Source organism: Podarcis gaigeae (assembly GCF_964106915.1).
Source record: "Podarcis gaigeae genome assembly, chromosome: 7".
NCBI lineage: Eukaryota > Metazoa > Chordata > Lepidosauria > Squamata > Lacertidae > Podarcis > Podarcis gaigeae.
Genome location: NC_139683.1, coordinates 20,407,537 through 20,429,727, shown reverse-complemented (window position 1 = coordinate 20,429,727; position 22,191 = coordinate 20,407,537). Strand labels below are relative to the sequence as shown.

General features: G+C 41.5%; 1 protein-coding gene and 1 long non-coding RNA gene across 2 annotated transcripts in view; one reads left to right on the top strand and one right to left on the bottom strand.

The window, feature by feature from the left end:
• EMC2 (ER membrane protein complex subunit 2) overlaps nucleotides 1–4,514 on the top strand; it is a 43,005-nt gene extending 38,491 nt beyond the window's left edge. The window contains exon 11 of the mRNA XM_083749404.1: nucleotides 4,199–4,514. Within this exon, the coding sequence (XP_083605530.1) occupies nucleotides 4,199–4,285 (87 nt within the window). The 3' untranslated portion in view covers nucleotides 4,286–4,514. The remainder of the gene's footprint in view (nucleotides 1–4,198) is intronic.
• The window catches only part of LOC310849342, a 431,248-nt gene that overhangs the window by 293,818 nt on the left and 115,239 nt on the right, over nucleotides 1–22,191 (bottom strand). The window lies entirely within an intron of this gene.

Here is a 22,191-nt window from a genome sequence, read left to right as displayed (position 1 = left end):
TTAGCGGTGAGGTGATTCTGTTACAAACCATTTGGGACAGAAAATTTAATCATGATTTCAGAGAGACGGGGAAGTAAAAGCTTTGTCATCCGCTGAATTGGTGCCTAATGCTGGAGTACACAAAATAATTGGTCATAAACTAGAATTCGAAGTGATTTAGATGTCCAACTAGGCTTTTATTGATTGTGACACCATTGGGCTTTGTTTGTTCTAACTTGAAGCCTATGCCAATGTCATTAAAGGAAGCCATTTTTCAAGTTAACAAGGGCCTTTCCTCCTGTTACTTGTCTTATGTCAGAGCTGTCCTAAGTGTCCCTAAAACAGAATAGGCATCGTACTAATTATTTTGAGCTCCCTATTCCTTAAGCAGTTTTCAAATCAAGCACAAGGTCTTTGAGATTTTTCTATAATCAGTTTCTTAAGCAGTTAAAACCTCTGTAAATATATGGTTGGGCTATCTCCACACACACACACACCTGGCCCCATTTTTCACCTTCAGTCTTCTAAGATTTGGGGTTAAGATTACTTAATCTTTGAATATGGTCCAAGGGGGTCAAAGGCAGGTTAACAATTCTTCCGTCTTGTTCCAGCTGGAATATTACCTGTCTTACCACAAAATTTTGTCATCGGGTCATGAGACATTTGCTAAATTGCGTTAATTATGAGAGAAAAGGAACACATCATAAATCAGGAAATCTCATATGCAGGACAGCCATGGTACTTGAAGAAGAAAAAAAGCATTAAACTGGAAATTTATTGGGTGTTTAGATGTTAATGTTAGTTTGAGAATAGGTCATGAAAAAAATTTAGATAGTGGCAAGCCCTTGAAAAGAAATTACACCTACAAAGGAAGGGTATATATGTTGCAATACATGGTTTGGACCAAATTACCAGTTAGGAACTTCTTTGACATAAGCCTACTAATTAATTAATTAATAATAAAAAACAGGTTAATTTTTAAGAGCAAAAACTGTCTGAAGTGAATGGAACATGAAAATCTTAGCACAATTCCTGTTTACATCCACCTGAATAATTCTTAGTAGAATGTATCATTAGCTGGTAAATCTTCTGCAAATAATGAAGAAAGTGCTGGAGCTAGCTCATTGTAGGTATAATCCACTCGGCTGTTCTCCTGTGCAAATCCTTTGAAAAGTATTAGAGCTATTCAGGAGTGTCATTGCACGTTGCCATTTGTACGTATGCCCTGTTAACACACAGCATATTTCCCACCGGGGTTTGCCCCTGGAAGTTTGGATGGAATAGTCCACCCATTTATCACTGCTACAGCCATACGTTTGCCCGTATAAATAAACAGCAGACTGTAGGACATTTAGTTGGTTGCATGTAAAAACCACCACAGGTGCCAAGATCTCTCTCTTTTTCATTTAGAGCCTTGCATTATAATGACAGATCACAATCAAATAAAACAATATGATTTACTAACCTGCCGTTCAACTCTCCATATTGAGTTTACGGAATGACAACATCGCTGTAGTAAATGTTGCTAAATGGAACTCAGAAGTGTTTTTTTTTCTGTAATTTAAATAGAAGCTTATTAACTTTTGAGTACCATAGCCAAATCTTGTCATGCTGAGAAATATTAGTGTTATCAAAGCTGAGTCACACTAAATGTTTAAATGTTGATGTTTCAAATCTGGTAACTGTTTCCTTTTTTCTAGTAAGTAGGTACAAGAGTTACTTGGTTAACATTAAAATTGTTTCATCTTTAGCATTTCTTTAACATTTTAGGTAAACATTCTGTCAGCATATCCCATTTTCTTTTTCTTGTTAATTATAGTTCCATTGGCTTTTTACACAGTGCAGTTGTTGACATGATGTCGAATAGAATATTAAGCAGGAGACAATGTTGACAGCTCTAAAATGTGTTTAAACAACATCAGAAAGAAAACAAACACTTAACTTGCTTTGTGTTGAATCCAGATTAAGTTAGGGAAACATCGTTCCCATGTATATCAGTTGGAAAAGTTAGTTAGTCCTTTGCTGCAGTCTACACCCCACTTACATGGGAGTAAGTCTCACTGAATTCAATAGGGCTTCTCGGTAGGCATGGTTAGGATTGTGCTGTTAGTTCCCATTGATTTCACTGTGATTTAAGATAACGAAGTCTGAATCCAGTCTTTTGTATCATACATATGTTCACCACATGGAAAGAAAGTTGAGGTATGGACGTGTATGAAATAAAACAATTGAATAATAAAATACTTGCACAATAAAATACAAATATAGTAGTAGTAATTTTATTTTTATTGACCTTGAGTCATAAGAAAAATAAATCTGTACAGTATGTACATTTCAGTGTTATAGATGTAAAAAAATAAATAAATAAAAGGTATAAGTAAAAACATTTGTATTGATATAACACTAGCAACCACTTAAGAGTCACTGCACAGATCAAGTCTACAGCTGGTTTCATAAGTGTCAAAAACAATGTTGATATTTAGCTATGGCTAATACAAAGCATGCTGTTAATCTGGTTATGTCTTTATATGAGTGTGTCAGATTCCTGCAAATCCTACCAATATTGCCACCTCTCCTGAAACCAACAGTCAAATTTACAATGCATTTTATCCGAGATGTTTAATAAATTCAAACTAAATCTCCTTGTCTGCTCAGGGTATGAAAAGAACTAGTGAGCTTAAATGAGATTAATGGTACTTAGCATGTATATATTGTGTCTGAACCATTGTACATATATCATTTCAGTAATTCTTGGAACAATCCTGTGATGTCAGTACTAATATTATCCTTTCTCATGATGTGAGGCTAAGACTCAGAGACAGAACCCTGTCTTCAGCCACCTAGTGTGTTCATGGTAGAAGTGAGGTTTTAAACTAGGGATTTCTTCTTCAGCTACATCAGTGTTCACATCTGTGATTTCGGTTAAATATAAATAAACACTAAAGGCTGGGTCAAGTGTGAGTTGTAGGCATTTTGTTGTGCAAGGGAGAAATCGACAATTTTTGGTAGCTGCCTACCCTTTTCTTGAAAGGCTTTTAATTAAGAACTGCTTATGGGGTACCACTGGAGGCTGAAGCTTGTAGGAGATAGTGGGAATCTTTTTGCATGGAAAGAACTCTGTTCAGTGTTGTTAGGACCCAACCCTACAAAACTATCATAGTAGATTAGAGTAGTAGCTAAGCAGGTTGCTTAGAGATTAGAATCTCATCTCTCCTTTGAACTTACAAGGTCTTTAGCTCCAGTCTGCAATATGGGGATGATACTTTTAAGGATAACAGTAAGATAATGTGTACAAGGTGCTTTGAAAAGTGCTATTTAGGTGACAGTGATTCCTAAGTGGTTCAACAATGGATAAAGTTGTGAAAGAAGTGTATGCAGCCTCTTAATAGAGTTTCAATGAGAAGCTAAATAAAAGTAAGTTTTTATTGTTGTTAAGTATATGATATCTGCATTGGATGCCACAATGAATACAATAAGCCCACAATTTATGCAGGGTTATGTTCTGGGAATCACGTCTAAAGCCAAAATCACGTATAGTCAAAACATATTAGGTGCAATGGTTGGTGGGACTGCTGGAGTCTTTTTTCTTGGACCTCCACTTCCTTTTCACCCCTTTTTAAATTGTTTTTATTTTTATTTTGCCAAATGAACGTGCACAAGTTCGATGTGCATAAGTTGCAGGCTTACTGTACAGATAAAGGGTTCTACATCAGTAATGGAAGGTACATGTGGGATGGGCCCTTTTGTTTGGTGTGCTTTCTGCCCAGTGTCCTTTTTTATTTATTTCGAGGGTTAATACTTGTCTCTTAACCAAATCTTCTGAGATGGCTTGCCACTATATTTAAGAAGCTGCATGAGACAAAGGAATTAGGGTAGGGTTTCTTCACACAGGTGGTGGCTGCAGTTTCTTTAGTCTTGTGCAGCTCCTGGCTTCTGGTGGGAGATGCAAGAGACACTGTGGAAGCAGAGATGCCTACAAGCCCCTCGCGGGTTCTTAGATGTTCAATCTCCCACTCCTTTTGCATTCTGTAGGCATCACACAAGAGGGGACATAAAATGGGCATTTTTACAGTCAAATCTTGGTACTGGTTTTTAATGTTACATTTCTGCAGTAGAAAATTCCTCATGCAGTCTTGGCAATTTTGGTGGTGATGTACCTTATTGTGACTTTTCATTACTTGGTTTTGTAAAACAAATGTTAATCTTTCTTTTCCCTTAGTATGCCGGTCGCAGTAAGAAGGAGACGAAGTACTCTCTGAAAGCTGTAGAAGACATGCTGGAGGCCCTGCAGATAACCCAGTCCTAAATAATAGCGAAGCTACCCAGTGATAGATTTTCTTTCCTCAGCTCCATGTCCAAACTCAAATTATCTAAGAGTTATGCTAATTTTAAATTCCCAGTTGTGTTAACAATGGTTTCATGTTAGTGAAAGTGACTCTCTTAAATAATGTGTTTTATAAAAGATATAAAATTCCTATTTATTGCTGCTATGATGAAAAGCCACTGAAATGAATAAAAAGAATAAATTTATTGAACGTCAGTCTCTTCAGATCTTGTATGTACAGTAAATGCTTAAGCCATAACATGATGTAGAAATAAACTTAAGTGATGATAAAGCAGAATTATTTATTGAACATATGTAGGAGTGCTGGAGACCTGTGCTTAAAAATGAATACCATATGGGGCATAAAGTGTTCTAACAGAACAGTTGATGAAGCTGCGGTAAAGTTATACATGCACTAAGCAGTTCTTTGCCGAACAAGGGCTGACCTTATATTTTCCCCTGAACACTTTTTATTTGCAGAATAATATTAATATCAATGTTATTGCTATGTCTTTCTGTTCTAAGATAGTAGTTAAAAATAAGTGTGTCTGTTCATTAGATCTTATGGGAATCAATATTGATAACAACAATAATAATTGTGTCCAAAACCATAAAGACAAAACAAAGATTTTTAAACAATTGAAACCATCAAATATCTTCATAGCTAAATGATTTCAAGGCTGCCCTGTCTCCACGCTGCTACAAAGGTCACCACACAGGCCGAGAAACTTTTTAGGCTTAGGATCTTCTTAGTCACTGATTCCCACACTACAGTGTTTTTAGAAGTGGGATCAGATGGGTAGATATACACAAGTGTGGTTAAAGAAACCCCACCAGAGCATATATTTTAACATTGGTTTCTTTAAGTAGGTTGAATCTGAATCTACTTCATTTGCCAGTCTGTATAAAAAACCCAGTTTTGCTCTGTTCTGTTTGTCTCAGTTTCTATTCATTTCTTTCGAGTGAAAGGTGTATCAAAGGCTGTGTAGAAAAACAGGTTTCTGTAGAGTCAAAAGACAATATTTTTGCTTCAGTTCTCAGGCCTGCATGTGGATATCTGCAGTAAATGGAATACTAGTTATTGATCCTGTTCGTAGCTTGGGGGGGGGGGGAGCGGCACTTTGGGGAGAAAAAGTAATGCTTTATCTTCCATTTCTAGGTGTTTGTTTAAAGCAGGATACATGCAACTCCTCCTGGACCAGGAACATTTCCAGGTCTAAATACAGCACTAAAGCAAACTGTTGGAATTTACTATGAACACAACCTTTGTGTACAAGGTGCAAAGCTTCTGCCAGCAGGAGGGTGCAGCTTGTTGTTTTCATTGGAACTGTGGTATAGAGGAGCAGAAATGCACATAATGTTTTCACTTCTATGAGCAAGGGGGTAATTTGCCCCTCGGAGACAGGGAGGTGGGAGATGCTCAACAAATGACTATTGCATACTTAAATGAATTTGATTTAATTGGGCGAGGGACTAAAATGATGTGCATATAACCAAGGGAAGCTTGCAGTTTTGTTTCATAGCCTGAAATCCTCAAGAAATATAGCATGTTAGTAAGCCAATAATTTATACCTTTTGTGCTCCCTCATTTTAGAGAGGGATAACACTGTAGGCCAGTTTAAACATGTCATACTATGATTTTGTGGTATGTGAGCAAGTTTTTAGTGACTCTTGGATTCACTCTTTTTGTACCATGATCCCCTTCTCCCCTGGTTTGCAGCAAACCACAGTTTGCTTGAGAGAGGGATGTATGAACTGGTACACTGTGGTTTGCACTTTCTCTGCAAACCAGGACTGGGAATGACAATAATAATAACAACAACAACAACAGCAATAATAATAATAATAATAATAATCCATTATTATTATTATTATTATTATTAAGAAATGTTGACTGAGTTGGACTCTGAGTAAATCCACTGAAATCGCCATGACTACCATACATTAATTTAAATGGTTCTACTCTGAACCATACCTAAAGTGAAGTAGGTAGTGAGCCTTAGGTCAATGGTTCTCAGCCTGTGCGTTCTCAGATGCTGTTGGACTACAACTCCCATCATCCTGAGCTCTGGCCTTGCTAGCTAGAGGTGATGGGAGTTGTAGTTCAGCAACATATGGGGGACCCACAGGTTGAGAGAGGCTGCTTTAGGTAAAGGTAAAGGTACCCCTGACCGTTAGGTTTCAGTCATGGACTACTCTGGGGTTGCGCGCTCATCTCGCTCTGTAGGCCGAGGGAGTCAGCGTTTGTCCGCAGACAGCTTCCAGGTCATGTGGCCAGCATGACTAAGCCACTTCTGGCGAACCAGAGCAGCGCATAGAAACGCCGTTTACCTTCCCGCTGGAGTGGTACCTATTTATGTACTTGCACTTTGATGTGCTTTCGATCTGCTAGGTGGGCAGGAGCAGGGACCGAGCAACGGGAGCTCACCCCGTCGCGGGGATTCGAACCGCTGACCTTTCGATTGGCAAGCCCTAGGCTCAGTGGTTTAGACCACAGCGCCACCCACATCCCTAGTGAGCCTTACTTATCAGCAAAAGGGGTGCAGGACCTCTTGCCCTGAGATTGCTACCACTATTGGCACTTTGCTTAGGAGAAAAGTACTTGGGAGACAAAAGTTGGGGAAGGGAACTGTGCTCACCCTCTGGCCTCTCACACTATTAAAATTGAATACTTGCCCTTCTCCATTACTTGTTTTCTTCTTTGAGCATGGGTAGTTTGGACTGGCAAGCTAAAAATGATGCTTGAGAGTGACATTCACTTACTACTGTTGCATTTGAGCTATGTTGCTGGAAAAGCTGTAGTCAACTTTGCTGCAAATGCATTGGGAGAGTGCTCCATCTAGGGGATGGAAGTGCATAAATGCTGGGTGTGTGCTTTTTAAAAATAAATTCCAATTTACATTTGTAAAACTACTAATTTTCAAAGCTCCCGAGCTTTCTGTTTGTAATGCAACGTTTTTAAATGTTATATAAGCCACCCAGAGTGGGGAACGTTAAATAAGTAGAATAGCTGTTGGAAGGATTCCTTGCATATGCTCACAGGTAATGTAATTAGCTTTAATAATGTAGTTGGGATGCTGGTGGTTTTACCTCCCAGTGAGTTTTCAGTGCTTCCACTGCCTGATCCAATCCGTTGTGCCATGCTAGTGTTTCCCAACTTACTTCTGGGTGTTTTGGGACTATAGCTCTGTGACCAATTGTCAGGGATGAAGGGAACCATAGCCAAGAACATCTGGAGGGCACGAGGATGGGGAAGGTTGCATTATGCAACTTTAAAAAAATAAATTAAAAAAGCTGCTCAAAACTCCAAATTTTAAATTGAATAAAAGAAGTATGAAACTGGATCCTGGGATTACCCATTAATCCCCAAAGCTCAAATTTTATTTATTTACTTGAAATACTGTGTTTTTCTGTGTATAAGACTATATTCCCCCCCCCCCATATTTTTTAAGTTTTAAGCCCCGTTTGCATCTAGAGGTAAACATAACTAGCAATGGTACGTCTGCGCATGTGCACGTCGCTTTTCGCGGCCGCCAAGACCATATAACACCAGTCTTGAAAGACCTACATTGGCTCCCAGTACGTTTCCGAGCACAATTCAAAGTGTTGGTGCTGACCTTTAAAGTCCTAAACGGCCTCGGTCCAGTATATCTGAAGGAGCGTCTCCTCCTCCATCGTTCTGCCCGGACATTGAGGCCCAGCCCCGAGGGCCTTCTGGCGGTTCCCTCACTACGAGAGGCCAAGTTACAGGGAACCAGGCAGAGGGCATTCTCGGTAGTGGCGCCCGCCCTGTGGAACGCCCTCCCATCAGATGTCAAAGCGATAAACATCTACCTGACATTCAGAAGACATCTGAAGGCAGCCCTGTTCAGGGAAGTTTTTAATATGTGACATTTTAGTGTATCTTTCAACTTCGTTGGAAGCCGCCCAGAGTGGCTAGGGAAACCCAGCCAGATGGGCGGGGTACAAATAATAATAATATTATTATTCACTGCTTCTGCACATGCGCGTGACGTCATTTTGAGCGTCTGCGCATGCACAAGCAGCGAAACCCGGAACTAACGCGCTCCGTTACTTCCGGGTTGCCGAGGAGCGCAACCTTAACGCGCTCGACTTGAAGCGTATTTAACCCAAGGTATGACTGTACGTGGTGGCATCTTAAACGGAAAAATACGGTACGTATGTATTGTCTGCTCAGTTGCAGGGCAGTTTTCAATGAACTGAAAACAAGAAACGCAACCTAGAATGACAGCGGCGGCAATAATTACAAAGTTTGCTGGTGGATTTATAGCTACAGCCTTGTTAAAACAGTTGAAGAAGAAGGAGCAAAACCCCAGTCTCATTGTTTAAACCAAATGGAAGTGGAAAATTTGGGAAAACGAGTTAAAAAGAAGAGAGTACAGTGGTACCTCGGGTTACAGATGCTTCAGACTACAGACTCCGCTAAACCAGAAATAGTACTTCGGGTTAAGAACTTTACCTCAGGATGAGAACAGAAATCGTGTGGCGGCAGCGGGAGGCCCCATTAGCTAAAGTGGTACCTCAGGTTAAGAACAGTTTCAGATTAAGAACGAACTCCAGAACAAATTAAGTTCTTAACTCGAGGTACCACTGTAGTGTCCCTCTTGCAGTCTCCTCTCCCCCACCCCACCCTTGGTCACTCAAAATATATTTTAAAATGCCTTTGTGGGGCCTAGGCTAAGCCAATGGGTAATGACAGCCCAGTCCTACGTGTCAGAAGGAAGTCATGTTTATTCATGGGACTTGTAGTGCTACTCACAATAGCTTGAAGTAACTTCAGCCTTCATATATTAAAAGAGTCGAAATATTGTAGATCTCCTTAGGCAAGGATAGAACAGATGGAGAAGTTAAATTCAGTCATGGAATACTATTTTGATGCACCCAGGATGAGTTAGGTTTATGCGGTGTACCTTCATTTTTTTATTTGCAGCTTCATTTTCTCCGAATCGTCCCTTTTGCTACGGTGAGCTCAGTTAGCGAAGAGTTCTCTTCTTGGCAGATGTTCAGTTGTGACAGCATTCGTATTTGCTACGCATTGCATTTCAGCGATACTTGGGTTTCAGACATTTTACAAGGGGTGGATGGATAAAAGCTAATTAAATTTGATTTCCTGGCAAGAAGGCCTCGCTTGCTTGCTACTTGCATCCAAGAACACCAAACATGAGCACTCAAGTGTGCCTTGAGGACAGGACATAACTGCAAGGGAAGACTTCACAGTCATGAGGCCTGCAGGCCACAATCTGCAAGCTAACAACTTCAGTACAATTCCACACTCGGATTCCATGCAGAACATGTACCTGACAGGAGTCACTAGAGATAAATACACATTGCAATGGCAGAATAACAATTGCAGCCCTTATTGCTTCACCCTTGTTGGATAAGAATAAAATCCAAGTTTTTTTAAAAAAGTATTGTAGCCACTGGAAGAGTTGCCTGCACTCCCTATACACAAGGGCAGATTTCCTGCTGGCTAAGATTTACCGATGGAATGAAGGGATTAGCCATTAATAGTATTGGATTTATTTATTTTTGAGTAAAGAGCTTTAGTGCTTGGATGCTACAGCTGTAGCCAGACTGATGGAACAATTCTAGGAACATATTTTTTTTTTAAAAAAAGGACAGAGCTGCTCTCCAAATGTAAGTTGTAGCAATCAGGCCTTGCTTGTGTTTGTTTTGTTAATTGGGCCTGACAATACATGTGTCTGACAAGCTGCTTTTGCATTTTCTCCTTGTTCTGCTAAAGATAGGCATGATGAATGAAACTGTCGCTGGCAGCCTGGGAATGTTTCTCTTTTGAGTGTAGACTTTGAAAATCATGCAGTTGTGGCAAGATCTCTGCATGGTTAGCTTAGCAGCACAAGAGGATGATCGGATACGCTTGTGCCAGGCACACAGCGACAGTATATGTGTATAATAACTCCTCGTTTTACTGAATTCTGGTGGCGAGTGCCAACAGAATTGGAGTCAAACTGGGCTACTGAGAAGAGGAAAGCATTAGCAGACTTGGGCAAACCCCAAGGTTTGCAGGAGCATGATATAAAAAACAAACTTAAGAGGGTAACTCTCAACGCCACCAACAGGGAAGACAGCCGTAAATGCCATAAACTCCAAACCTGTACATATTTTCTACATGGGTCAAAACCCAATTAAGAATTCAGTGTGAAATGCTGTGAAATGTAGATGGAATGGGGAAATGGAGATCCATTCATAACAACCGCAAGCAGTTGGCATCATAGTTTCATTTGGTTTGATCACCGCAACCTTGAAAAATACAACAAATGACAGACCAGTGAGGAAGATATTGAGGAACTTCTCAAAAAAGAGAACTACGTGAGGCAGAACAGTTCTTACATTCTTACAGTACATTTCACTTCGGGTGGAGGAGCCGATTTGCAGATTATATTTGGATTCATGGTTAAGCCCATTTTCATGTTTATTCACAAAGTGGCAGTGCCCAACATTTTTTTCATGCATCTCTGATGGGAGTTGCCTATAGTAGAGAAAGAATGAATTTAGAAACTTTTTAAAAAAATGTTTCTTAGAGTGCTTAAAAAAAATAAATAAATGGTTTTCCAACTCCGGAAAGCAAGCGCCATGGATTTTAAAAATTATCATTAAGGCAGCTCTGCCATAATTTATGTTAAGAGGTTTTGGCCTGTTTATGTATTGTGGAATTTGGCAAAATTAGTAATGTGATATTCCATATTTAGCAAACCTATCAAGCAATAAATAATGACACATGACTGTATGTGAGTGCTGTTCAGGGTTTTTTTCTGGAGGGTTTTTTTTTTTGGTGGTCGTGAAACAGCCAGGATCTTCCAATCCAAATTTTGCAGTATTAGGCGGTGTGTTGTACTCTGAACTAAACCAGATGCTGATCAGCTCTGTTCCTATTATCGACTCAATGCCGAGATGGTAACCAGACCTTATTTGCGACGTTAACATTTGGAACAAATTAACAGCAGTTAGACTGAAATGAGAAACCTCCAGTTTACTAAAAGGTTCAAAACATGTAATGCCGTAAAATCAGAAAGCCTGTAGTGTGTTAAATAGAAATAAATAAGTTAACTGTCTGTCATGCTTTCCCCATGAAGGATGTGTTATTTCCACTTTGAATGCCCACTTCTTCGTTTTTAAGGAGTATTCAGTGTACCATCAAGGGCACAGACAACATGATCCTAAATCAATGTGCTTTGTGAAAATCATCCACCGTTGGGTGTTTTTTTTTTTTTTTTTGGTTTTTGTTCCTCCAGGCCATTTGAGTCCGACACTCTTGCTTTAGGAGAAAGTGGAAGGAAAAGTTTCATTTCTTTCTGTTTTCTTGTAAATTCACCCAAGAACAAGTGATTTCAGTATTATTATTTTGTTCTAGATCTACTTCAACTTTTGGTGTGACATCCAACACAGGCCCCCTCTGCCAACAGAGCGAACTTCACAAAATATTGACTTCTCCTTTCTTCCCCCTGGGCACCTCTGGGCATTGAGGGACCTTTGGAGAAAATTTGGGGGAAATGTAGGGGGAGGCAAGGAAGTTGGAACCTCTGTTGCACAAGCAGACGTCCCCTTGCACAACATTGGATGTCACCCTTTGCCTAGAAATGTTTGCTCTGTACAGTTTTGTTGTCTTAGTTAAATTTCTCACTCTGCTACATTTCATGATAGTTACACGTTTAAAAAATATTCCTGTTGATTTTTTTTATTCATTATTTTGTCAGTTTCAATATAATAGTATTATTATTATTATTGTAACTGGTACAAAAACATAAACTATAACATATAAAACAGTACATGTAGAATTTGGAGGGCACCCCATTGACCCCGTTTGTGGTTTAGCGAAAAGATCACCACCAACCATGTACAGTACACTCATCCAGACTTCTGATACACTTCTTCGGGTACCCCTGCCAAATGAGGAGAGTTGGATGGATACAGCAGAAAGGGTCTTTTCAGTGTTGGCACCACAGAAAAGGAATGCCTTCCTTGGAGAGGCTCGTCTAGTGCCTGCATTATGGTATTTTCAGCCCTAGATGAAGGTCTTTTTTCTTTTCCCGGTGTTCTCAATTAGAAATATTTTTAGCTCTTTAGTACTGATGTCATTCCATCCTACTGGATTCCTCCACCCCCTTTTTAATTCTGTTTCAGATTTTATTTTCAGAGTGTATTCTGTGGCCTTTTTATTTGTAATTGCCCAGGGAACTGTTGTTTTTGGACAGTATATAAAGATTTCTTTTCAAGGCCACTTACAAACATCTTAATCCCATCTAGCCCTGCCCTTTTTAACGTTGGAACTTAACCACTTCTTCTGAGTTCTGCAAATAAATCCTAGGCTGCTATTCCTGTCCTCTTGTGTTTCATATACTTAGATTATTTTGCTTCCAGTTTCTATTCTCTTTTAGCCCCCTTCTACTATGGACTCCTGGGACACAGGTCGCGCTGTGGGTTAAACCACAGAGCCTAGGACTTGTCGATCAGAAGGTCGGTGGCTCGAATCCCCGTGACGGGGTGAGCTCCTATTGCTCGGTCCCTGCTCCTGCCAACCTAGCAGTTCGAAAGCACCTCAAAGTGCAAGTAGCTAAATAGGTACGGTGTTTCTGTGTGCTGCTCTGGTTCGCCAGAAGTGGCTTAGTAATGCTGGCCACATGACCCGGAAGCTGTATGCCGGCTCCCTCGGCCAGTAAAGCGAGATGAGCGCTGCAACCCCAGAGTAGTCCACGACTGGACCTAAGGGTCAGGGGTCCCTTTACCTTACTATGAACTCCAGCTTGGGGCCACTGTAAACGGTGGGTGACTATCAGCATGGGAGAGCCAGAACACAACCTGCATCTGCACGTGCACAGATCACAATTTGCCACTTCTGCGCATGACGTCATTTTGAGCATCTGCGCATGCTCGAGCGGTGAAAACCGGAAGTAACGTGTTCCGTTACTTCTGGGTCGCCGCGGAGAGTAACCTGAAAACGCTCAACCTGAAGCGACTTTAACCCGAGGTATGACTGTATACTCAAGGCAGTTTACAAGCTGAAGAAACAGCAAAAGTAGTAAACCTTACAACAATCTAATCCAATGCAAAAATGTCATCATAAAGACATAACTTTGAAATGAACAAATAATGTTCGATAAGCCATTAGAACATAACAATACCCAATAAAATTAAATACCAGCAAAGAATAAACAGAAATTCACTCTTAACAATTACAATAAATAATTGTATAATCAATAAAACTATAATCAATAAAAATAACAGCAAGTCAGATTGCATAAAATAACACAAAGAAGCAAAGACACACAACTTATACTTTTTTTAAAAAAAACAACATATCCCTGAACTCGTCTCTTCCCAGCTGCTTCTGCTGTTCCTAAAGTCGTGGTCTGGGGAAAGTTATGCATTGCCAGCCTTGACCACAGCTTGTCCACCAAAGCAGAAAGCTTCTGTGCTCTGAGATCTGCTGCCAGGGGGATCTGGCATTCTAGCTAGCAGCATCTCACTTGAAAGCATCTTCCTCCTTGTCAGAAACATCTTCATACGGATCTGATTTGAAAGGTGGCTCGGGTTGTTTCTGCCTTGTCTTTGAATCTCACCATGCGCTCAATCTTGACTGCAGCTGCTCCAAATGGCTGCTAGAGAGTTTTTGGTATCCACCAAGCAAGACGGTTGGGTTTTATAAGGTGTTAGATTGTGTAAAACGCCATCCCGTTCTTTCTAGGAAGCACGCCAGCGCTAGGAATCGGTGCTTATTCTTTCAGAAAATTACAGTTCCATTAACAAGTTATTTTATTTTATTTATTAAACCCATTTACTTTTCCATTCTTAAAAACAGAGCAAGATAGCTAACACCGGGAAGATTAAAAGCAATGTAATATGATGGGGGGGGGGGATTCAAAAACACGCAATTCCAAAGAGTAATGGATCATAGATATGAGAGAGAGAGAGAGAGAGAGAGAGAGAGAGAGAGAGAGAGAACGAATACAAAGAATGTATTCCAGAAAGTAACAAAATTCTAATAGAGAGCAGGCCAAAGGCTTGCAAGAAGGGTGGGGAAACCTTCTGAAACATATTTAATCGCAAGAAAAATCCAGTTAAAAGGATGTGTTTATCCAATCACATTAGATTACTGCCCTTTAATTTGGGCCCCGGGAGCTGAAAGTTGGGTGGGGTACAACAACAACAACAACAACAACAACAACAACAACAACAACAACAACAACAGTTATTACGTTTAAGGAAAGAAGACAATGTCCCTACCAGAGAAGAATGGTAAAATAAGCTGTTGGATTATGCTGAAATGGCAAAACTGACCGGAAAGCTCAGGAACCAAGAAGGCCAAAACTTTAATAAAGAATGGTGTGTGTGTGTGTGTTATAATTTACTTGAGAGACCACTGTAAGCAGATGAAAGCATTAGCAGGATTGCAATAACACTTGTAAGGCAGATAATATTATGGACAAAACGGAGAGACATAAAATTTGGATGATGAAATCATATGCAGCTGAAAAGGTTGATAATAGGACCCACGGAGGGGAACGTGGGAAGTCTAGAGATTTGGAGAAATCTCCAAATATGGATATGCATTTTGTGTTGTTACTATTTTATACTTGTAAAATCAAATAAAAAATATTTTCCCCAAAATAATAATAGTTATTACGTTTACATCTCAGCTTTTTTCCAAGGAGCTCAAGGTGGTTTATGTGGTTACAATGAACCTCTGAGCTAGGTGAAGCTGAGAGAGTGTAGCTGTCCCAAGGTTACCAAGTGAGGTTCATGGGAGAGTGGGGATTTGAACCCAAGGCTCCCAAGCACTAGTCCTACATTACACTCTAACCACTACCCCACACTGGCTCTCCCATGCTGACAGTCACCCACCGTTTACAGTGGCCCCAAGCTGGAGTCCATAGTAAGGTAAAGGGACCCCTGACCATTAGCATGACTAAGCCAATTTTGGCGAACCAGAGCAGCGCACGGAAACACCGTTTACCTTCCTGCCGGAGTGGTACCTATTTATCTAATTGCACTTTGACGTGCTTTCGAACTGCTAGGTGGGCAGGAGCTGGGACCGAGCAACAGGAGCTTACCCCGTCACGGGGATTTGAACCGCCCACCTTCTGATTGGCAAGTCCTAGGCTCTGTGGTTTAACCCACAGCGCCACCCGCATCCCTCTAGGAATGGAGGTACTACTGTAGTAATATAGAAAAGTGGTGTACAAATTAAAAATGAAATTAAATGAAACCTACAGCTGGAAGCAAGCAATTTAAGGCAGATGAAAATCTATGGGGATGAGAGGGGGAAGAGCTGCGAGTGGGGCTTATGTGTAGACCTCCAACAGAACTCAGGATCCCACAGAACCTGTTGTCAAAGTAGAGCAGCCCAAATGACCCAGATGCAAGGTCCTTGCACTTGGACCCTGCCTTGATTTCAGACTCCTTTCTTTCACACCCACCCATCCACCCAGGAGCTAAGGCAGCATTGGGTTCAGCAAGATGTGCAGAGTCAGCAGAAGAATGCTCATCTGGCAGCAAAGGGGCGTCACGGTTAGGGGACATCTCTAGAGAAGGCAGGGAAGACGTATATTCATTGGGACCCAGCAGGTAACTCTGCCCCAGGCCCATTCCTTTTTTTAAAAAAAGTTTTTATTTAGACTTTTCAAATTTATACATTTCGTTAATTTTACAATCATTTTAACATTTCAAAGTTTGACTTCCTTCCCCCTCTTTCTGCGGTTCCTTCTATATATTTTTAAATATCTTCTGCATATCCAAATTCATTTAATTATCTACCTTAAATATATACTCTTATGAAACTGCAGGCTATTACAATAATCCTGCCTATGTTTTTAATCTGTTTGCAATTTATCTGTAAATATTCAATAAACCATTTCCAAGTTTGTTATCTTGATTTTTTGTTCTTCCGGTAAGTTTCGCCATTTCTGCATATAAGTTTTTGTATCCATTCCTCCTTTGCTGGGACTTCTGCTTCTTTCCATTTTGGGGTGAGTAGCATTCTTGCTGATGTAGTAGAATACATAAATAAATTTCTATACAGTTCGGTAGTTCTGTCCCTATAATTCCCAAAAGAAAAGCTTCTGGTTTGGAGGTTTTGTTTTTTTACAAAGCTTATTTTGAACATCCTTTTCAATTCATTATATATCATTTCCCAATAAGCTTTAACCTTACTACAAGGCCACCACATATGATAAGAAGAACCTTCTTTCTCTTTACTTTTACAACACTTGTTTGATTTAGATTTATACATTTTTGCCAGTGTTGGATACCCAGCCCATTCCTGGATGACTTCCACACTGTCCTGCAAGGGCATCAGTTTATTCCAGCTCCAGCTTTTGCTTGCTCCAAAGTATGGGGAACTGGTGAGACAGAAGAACAGTTGCCTGTGGTGTATTGGTTAAGAGCGATAGACTCGTAATCTGGGGAACCGGGTTCGCGTCTCCGCTCCTCCACATGCAGCTGCTGGGTGACCTTGGGCCAGTCACACTTCTCTGAAGTCTCTCAGCCTCACTCACCTCACAGAGTGTTTGTTGTGGGGGAGGAAGGGAAAGGAGAATGTTAGCCGCTTTGAGACTCCTTCAGGGAGTGATAAAGCGGGATATCAAATCCAAACTCTTCTTCTTCTTAAGGCAGCCGATACCCAACACAATGTTCTCCAGATGTTGCCAAACTCCAACTCCCATCAGCTCCACCTCTCCAGATGCATACCCAGGCCCTGTTGCTCCCTTGTATCAGCAGCCCCCTGTCCCTTGCGCCCCTAGCAAGGAGATGTATGGGTGCCCACACACCCACACAGCAGAGGAATGGCCCAGGAAGCATGTAGGTGGGCTCTTAGCCACTCCAAGCCAGAGTGGAAAGTTATGTTTTTTGTGCCTTGACAGAGACCAACCTCCCCAATGCCTAGCTATGCCCCTGCACCTCAGCATGGCCAATGGTCAGGGATGATGGGATCCGTAGTCCAGCCACACCTGGAGGGCTGACAAGCTTATCCTCCTTGGGAGTGTTGGAATTCTACCTCGGTCAGAGGAATGTGCCATCGCTGCAGGCACTGGCTGAATTCCTTGTTGACCTCCCCGCTGCGACTCCCGGCAGGAAAACAGGCGAGGTCTGTAATCGGCGATCCTTCCCAGATGTGAGAAGAACACACCATTCCTTCTCTCTCCCCTTTGGTATCCCCAGGGAGGGGAAAGAAGCAGACAGAAATATATCTACATGCTTTTATTTCTGTCTCTTACAGCAGTACAGAGAAACATGTCTGCACTCAACAGCAGAGAGAATAAACTCCACCCATGTACTTCCAGTACGGGTCATATGACACACACTGAGCTAACATCCGGTGCTCAGTACAGAATGGACTGCCCCTTTCTTCCCATGGCAACAGTCACAAACATCCTGTCTGGCTTTCCAGCCACCTGCAGCTGACGAAGCTGCTAAAGCTTTTGCTTGCTGCCGCATTGGTCCTTTTTGGTAACAGGGAGATGGAAATCTCACTTCCCTCCACTGTTAATAGTTTTTAAGAGTGTTGGTACTAATGTGATATAGCCTTCGTTTTCCAATCTTATTGATCTGCTCCCGCTATTGCCTTCCATCAGAAAGCTTTTTTAATTACTACAAAGGCTGGAATAGGAAACTGCTCAGACTATTGATCCATCTTGCATGGTATTGTCTGTTTTGATTGGCAGGGACTCGGGTTGGGGGACCTTCCCATTGGTTCCAGCCAGATGCCCTCCAAGCCTCTCTGTATGGCTCTCTCCACCAGGCCACACCTCCTTTCTGCAGGCCACACCCCTCACTGGGCCTTGCTTCGTACCTCAAGTGTATTCTTCCTGGGTGAATGTGTCTGCAGATACTCTCCTACTGTACAAAGGGACGTGGGTGGCACCGTCGTCTAAACCACTGAGCCTCTTGGGCTTGTCGATCAGAAGGTCGGTGGTTCGAATCCCCGCAACGGAGTGAACTCCCATTGCTCTGTCCCAGCTCCTGCCAACCTACCAGCTTGAAAGCACGCCAGTGCAAGTAGATAAATAAGTACCACTGCGGCGGGGAAGTAAATGGCATTTCTATGCACTCTGGTTTTCGTCACGGTGTTTCGTTGCACTGGAAGTGGTTTAGTCCTGCTGGCCGCATGACCCAGAAAGCTGTCTGTGGAGAAACGCTGGCTCCCTCAGTAAAGCGAGATGAGCGCTGTAACCCCATAGTCGCCTTTGACTGGACTTAACCATCCAGGGGACCTTTACCTTTTTACTGTACAAAGGTAGAATTTACATTTGTTGCTTTGCCCACTTTTTCCAGGTGGCCCTCAGAAGGTTGTCAAAAAGGGAATGTGGCCCTCAAGCTGGAAAAAACTCCAATAATAATAATAATAATAATAATAATAATAATAATAATAATACAGCAACTGTAGATGCCCTGAGCAGTGTATGGAATTTTCTGCATTTAAAAATGTGCTCTGCCACTGATCCATGGTCCTTCTCACAAAAAGAAAAGACGAGAGATCATAGTGGAACACCAAAACATATTTATGTTCTATGGACAAAAAATGCTCCTATCGTGCCATTTTCAACTCTCCCTAAAAAGCAATCGTTTTGTCTCCAGCCTTAGTGTGCAGTAAATTGTGCTACATAAATAGTAATATGTTTTAAAAAAGATTAAATCCAAGCAGAACATGTTAGAATGACTGGCAGGCAGAGGAAACCCCTATTCAATATTGGATTTCTGTATTTATTCCTTAATGCTGTTAAAAGGCACCTGATGTAAAAGAAATGATTGTTAAGTGTAGCCAGGAGTCTTGAACCTATTCCAGAAAGGCTTTTTGTAGATCTGATATAAAGTCCCTGTCTCTCCAGATAAGATGGAGTTAACTCGCTGCTCACTTTCTGTGCAACCCTTGATCAGATGTATGCCATTTTCCTTTCAAAGTTACCAAAACACTTAAAAAAAAAACACCCTTGCCAGATGTCTCTTTGACCTAGTGTGGTCTACCTTGGTTTACCTTCCACCCCCTTTTAATCTGCTTGTATATGTGATGTATCAAGTCCCAATAGTGTTTCCATAGCTTGGAGATTAAATACAAAATCAAACACAACCACCATCCTGGCCTATAACTATCCTCCTCCCGATTCTCCTCACAACGCAGTTTAATTATTTGAAATGTTACCTGATAAATAGTGTAATCAGAAGAATTCCACCTCCACTTTAACTACTTCCCCATCACATTTTTCTAATTTGGGACAGGTTTTAGATTACGACTTCTAAATTTATGTAAACTTCCAATCAGTGATTAATGTTACAAGCTACAGGCTGTGCCTTAAGGAGACTTAAATGGAAAGGTGGGGTGGGGTGGGGGACCACAAACAAGGGTTCGGCTTGTCATGTTCATGGCTTTGGTGATGCAAAGCATAACCTTTGGGGAGGTTTCACATGAAAGGTCATGACCTCGGTAACCTTGCCGGTGAGACTTCAGCATGAATTTTCCAGAAACTGGCCCCCTTCTGTTTGATGGTGTGGGACTAAGGGAGAGAGAGAGTTAAGCCAATGCTTATCAAATGCTATTTTAAAATGTAATTGAAGCCATAATTGGCATGAACGGTGCAAGCTGAGTGAAAAGTCAGCTGTGTGTTGGCCACAGAGACTGCAGATAACTAGTATTAGAAGGGGATTCACTGATATTGCAATCACTCTGGAGGTGGGGTGTGCGTGAGAGATAGACTCCTATCAAAATGGGGTGCATTAAGAGGATATCTTTGGCTTTCCAGAGGTTGGACTCCAACTCCCATCAGCCTCAGCCAGCATAGCCAATGGTCAGGCATGATGGGAGTTCATGCCTCTGGAATGACTTCCCCTTTGAAGTGCATCTAATTCAGGGATGGATTAATATGCCTATTTTGGTTTCCCTCCATTTCTCATTTTTCCAGTCCTAAACTCAGTTCTCCACACTTCTGCAGCAATTTGCATTTTTTAAAAAAATATCTTGAAAATTCATCAGTCTGTCCATGTGAATTTTTCCCAATAAAAACATTTTTGTATGGATGAATTTACACATTTTGATACCAATTTCCCCATATTACAATGTGTTTTTGTATGTTATTTTCACAAATGTATGCAATTTATGCACAGTTTCTCCCCAATATATGAATTTTTGTATACAATATTTCACTGGAGATCCGTAATGCAGAATGTGAAGGATTTTGAAGGATGCCTATGTTTCGGTCAGTGCATTGGTTTGAGAAGTGCCAATTAGGTAGTACCTAGAGAGCATCTTAAAAAGCAGAGACATCACCTTGCCAACAAAGGTCTGTATAGTTAAAGCCATGGTTTTCCAAGTAGTGATGTATGGAAGTGAGAGCTGGACCATAAAGGAGGCTGATCGCCGAAGAATTGATGCTTTTGAATTATGGTGCTGGAGGAGACTCTTGAGAGTCCCATGGCCTGCAAGAAGATCAAACCTATCCATTCTGAAGGAAATCAGCCTTGAGTGCTCACGGGAAGGACAGATCCTCAAGCTGAGGCTCTAATACTTTGGCCACCTCATGAGAAGAGAAGACTCCCTGGAAAAGACCCTGATGTTGGGAAAGATGGAGGGCACAAGGAGAAGGGGCTGACAGAGGACGAGATGGTTGGACAGTGTTCTCGAAGCTACAAACATGAGTTTGACCAAGCTGCGGGAGGCAGTGGAAGACAGGAGTGCCTGGCGTGGTCTGGTCCATGGGGTCACAAAGAATTGGGCACGACTAAGCAACAACAACATGATACTTGTATCCCACTGTTCCTCCCTGGAGTTGCATCCCTAGGAGTCATTCTCTCGCATTGCACTCAGTCCTGTAGGTAGGCAATGCAAGAGTGACCCCTCTCTACGGATTTGAACCCAGTTCTCCCCAGTCTAGTCCTGACACTCTGTCCACTATACCACTGCAGTTCTACTATAGTTATGCATAAGGATTTGCTTATTTCTCAAAGAATACTTTTGGCAAACCTTGCAACTGGTTGGGTCAGGACTCCGTGTGATATGCTGTTCCGATCAAAAGCTATTTGGAAACCTGATTCTTAAGGGTAAGCCAGTTTCTACTCTACTTTTCTAATGCGTGTGTGTGTGTGTTTAGAAAAATAAATTTGAAAAGTGGGGTTTGCATAATATCACATCACCAGAAAGGCAGAGATAAAGATGAGGTGTAAAGTATATGTAATGTGGCTTGTACTTAAGTGCAGTAATTGGAGTACTTGGATGTTAGATCTGCCAAGACGATAAGGCGAGGAAAAGCTGCTTGGGAAAAGGTAAACTGTCTGAGGAGCTGACAGCGATATGTGCTGGCTGGAAGGGGCCCAGAATTGTTTTAGCCTTTGAGACATTGGCATAATTGTATCCTTTGGGCCCAGACCTCCTGATAATGATACCTTCTAAACCTCAGTTATTGGTATAATTTCAATCTGATACAGGCCAAAATACCTCTCTCTTTATACACACAAGTTCAATGGGAGGCATGTTCCCATGTGGGATGGGGGGCACTGGGATCAGTGGGGGAGGCCCTCTTAAGATGGTGTGCAGAAATCGCAGCGTTTGTCTCCAGCAGGCCTACCCCTCCTGAGTATGAGGAAACAGCCAGGGATGTATCTGATGTAAGTCATACTCGGTGTAGACCTGCTGAAATTAATGGGCGTGACTTAAGCCCATGTTTACACCGTGCACTTAAGGAACAAGGCTACTGTTGTAAATAGTCACAGCCCTCTCCCCAAAGAAATCTGGGAGCCGTGGTTTGTGAAAGGTGCTGAGAGTTGTTGGAGACCTCTAGTCCCCTCACAGAGCTACAATTCCCAGACATCTCTGTGAAGAGGGGATAGATTAAGGTATTCTGGGATGGGGATAGGGAGCTCCT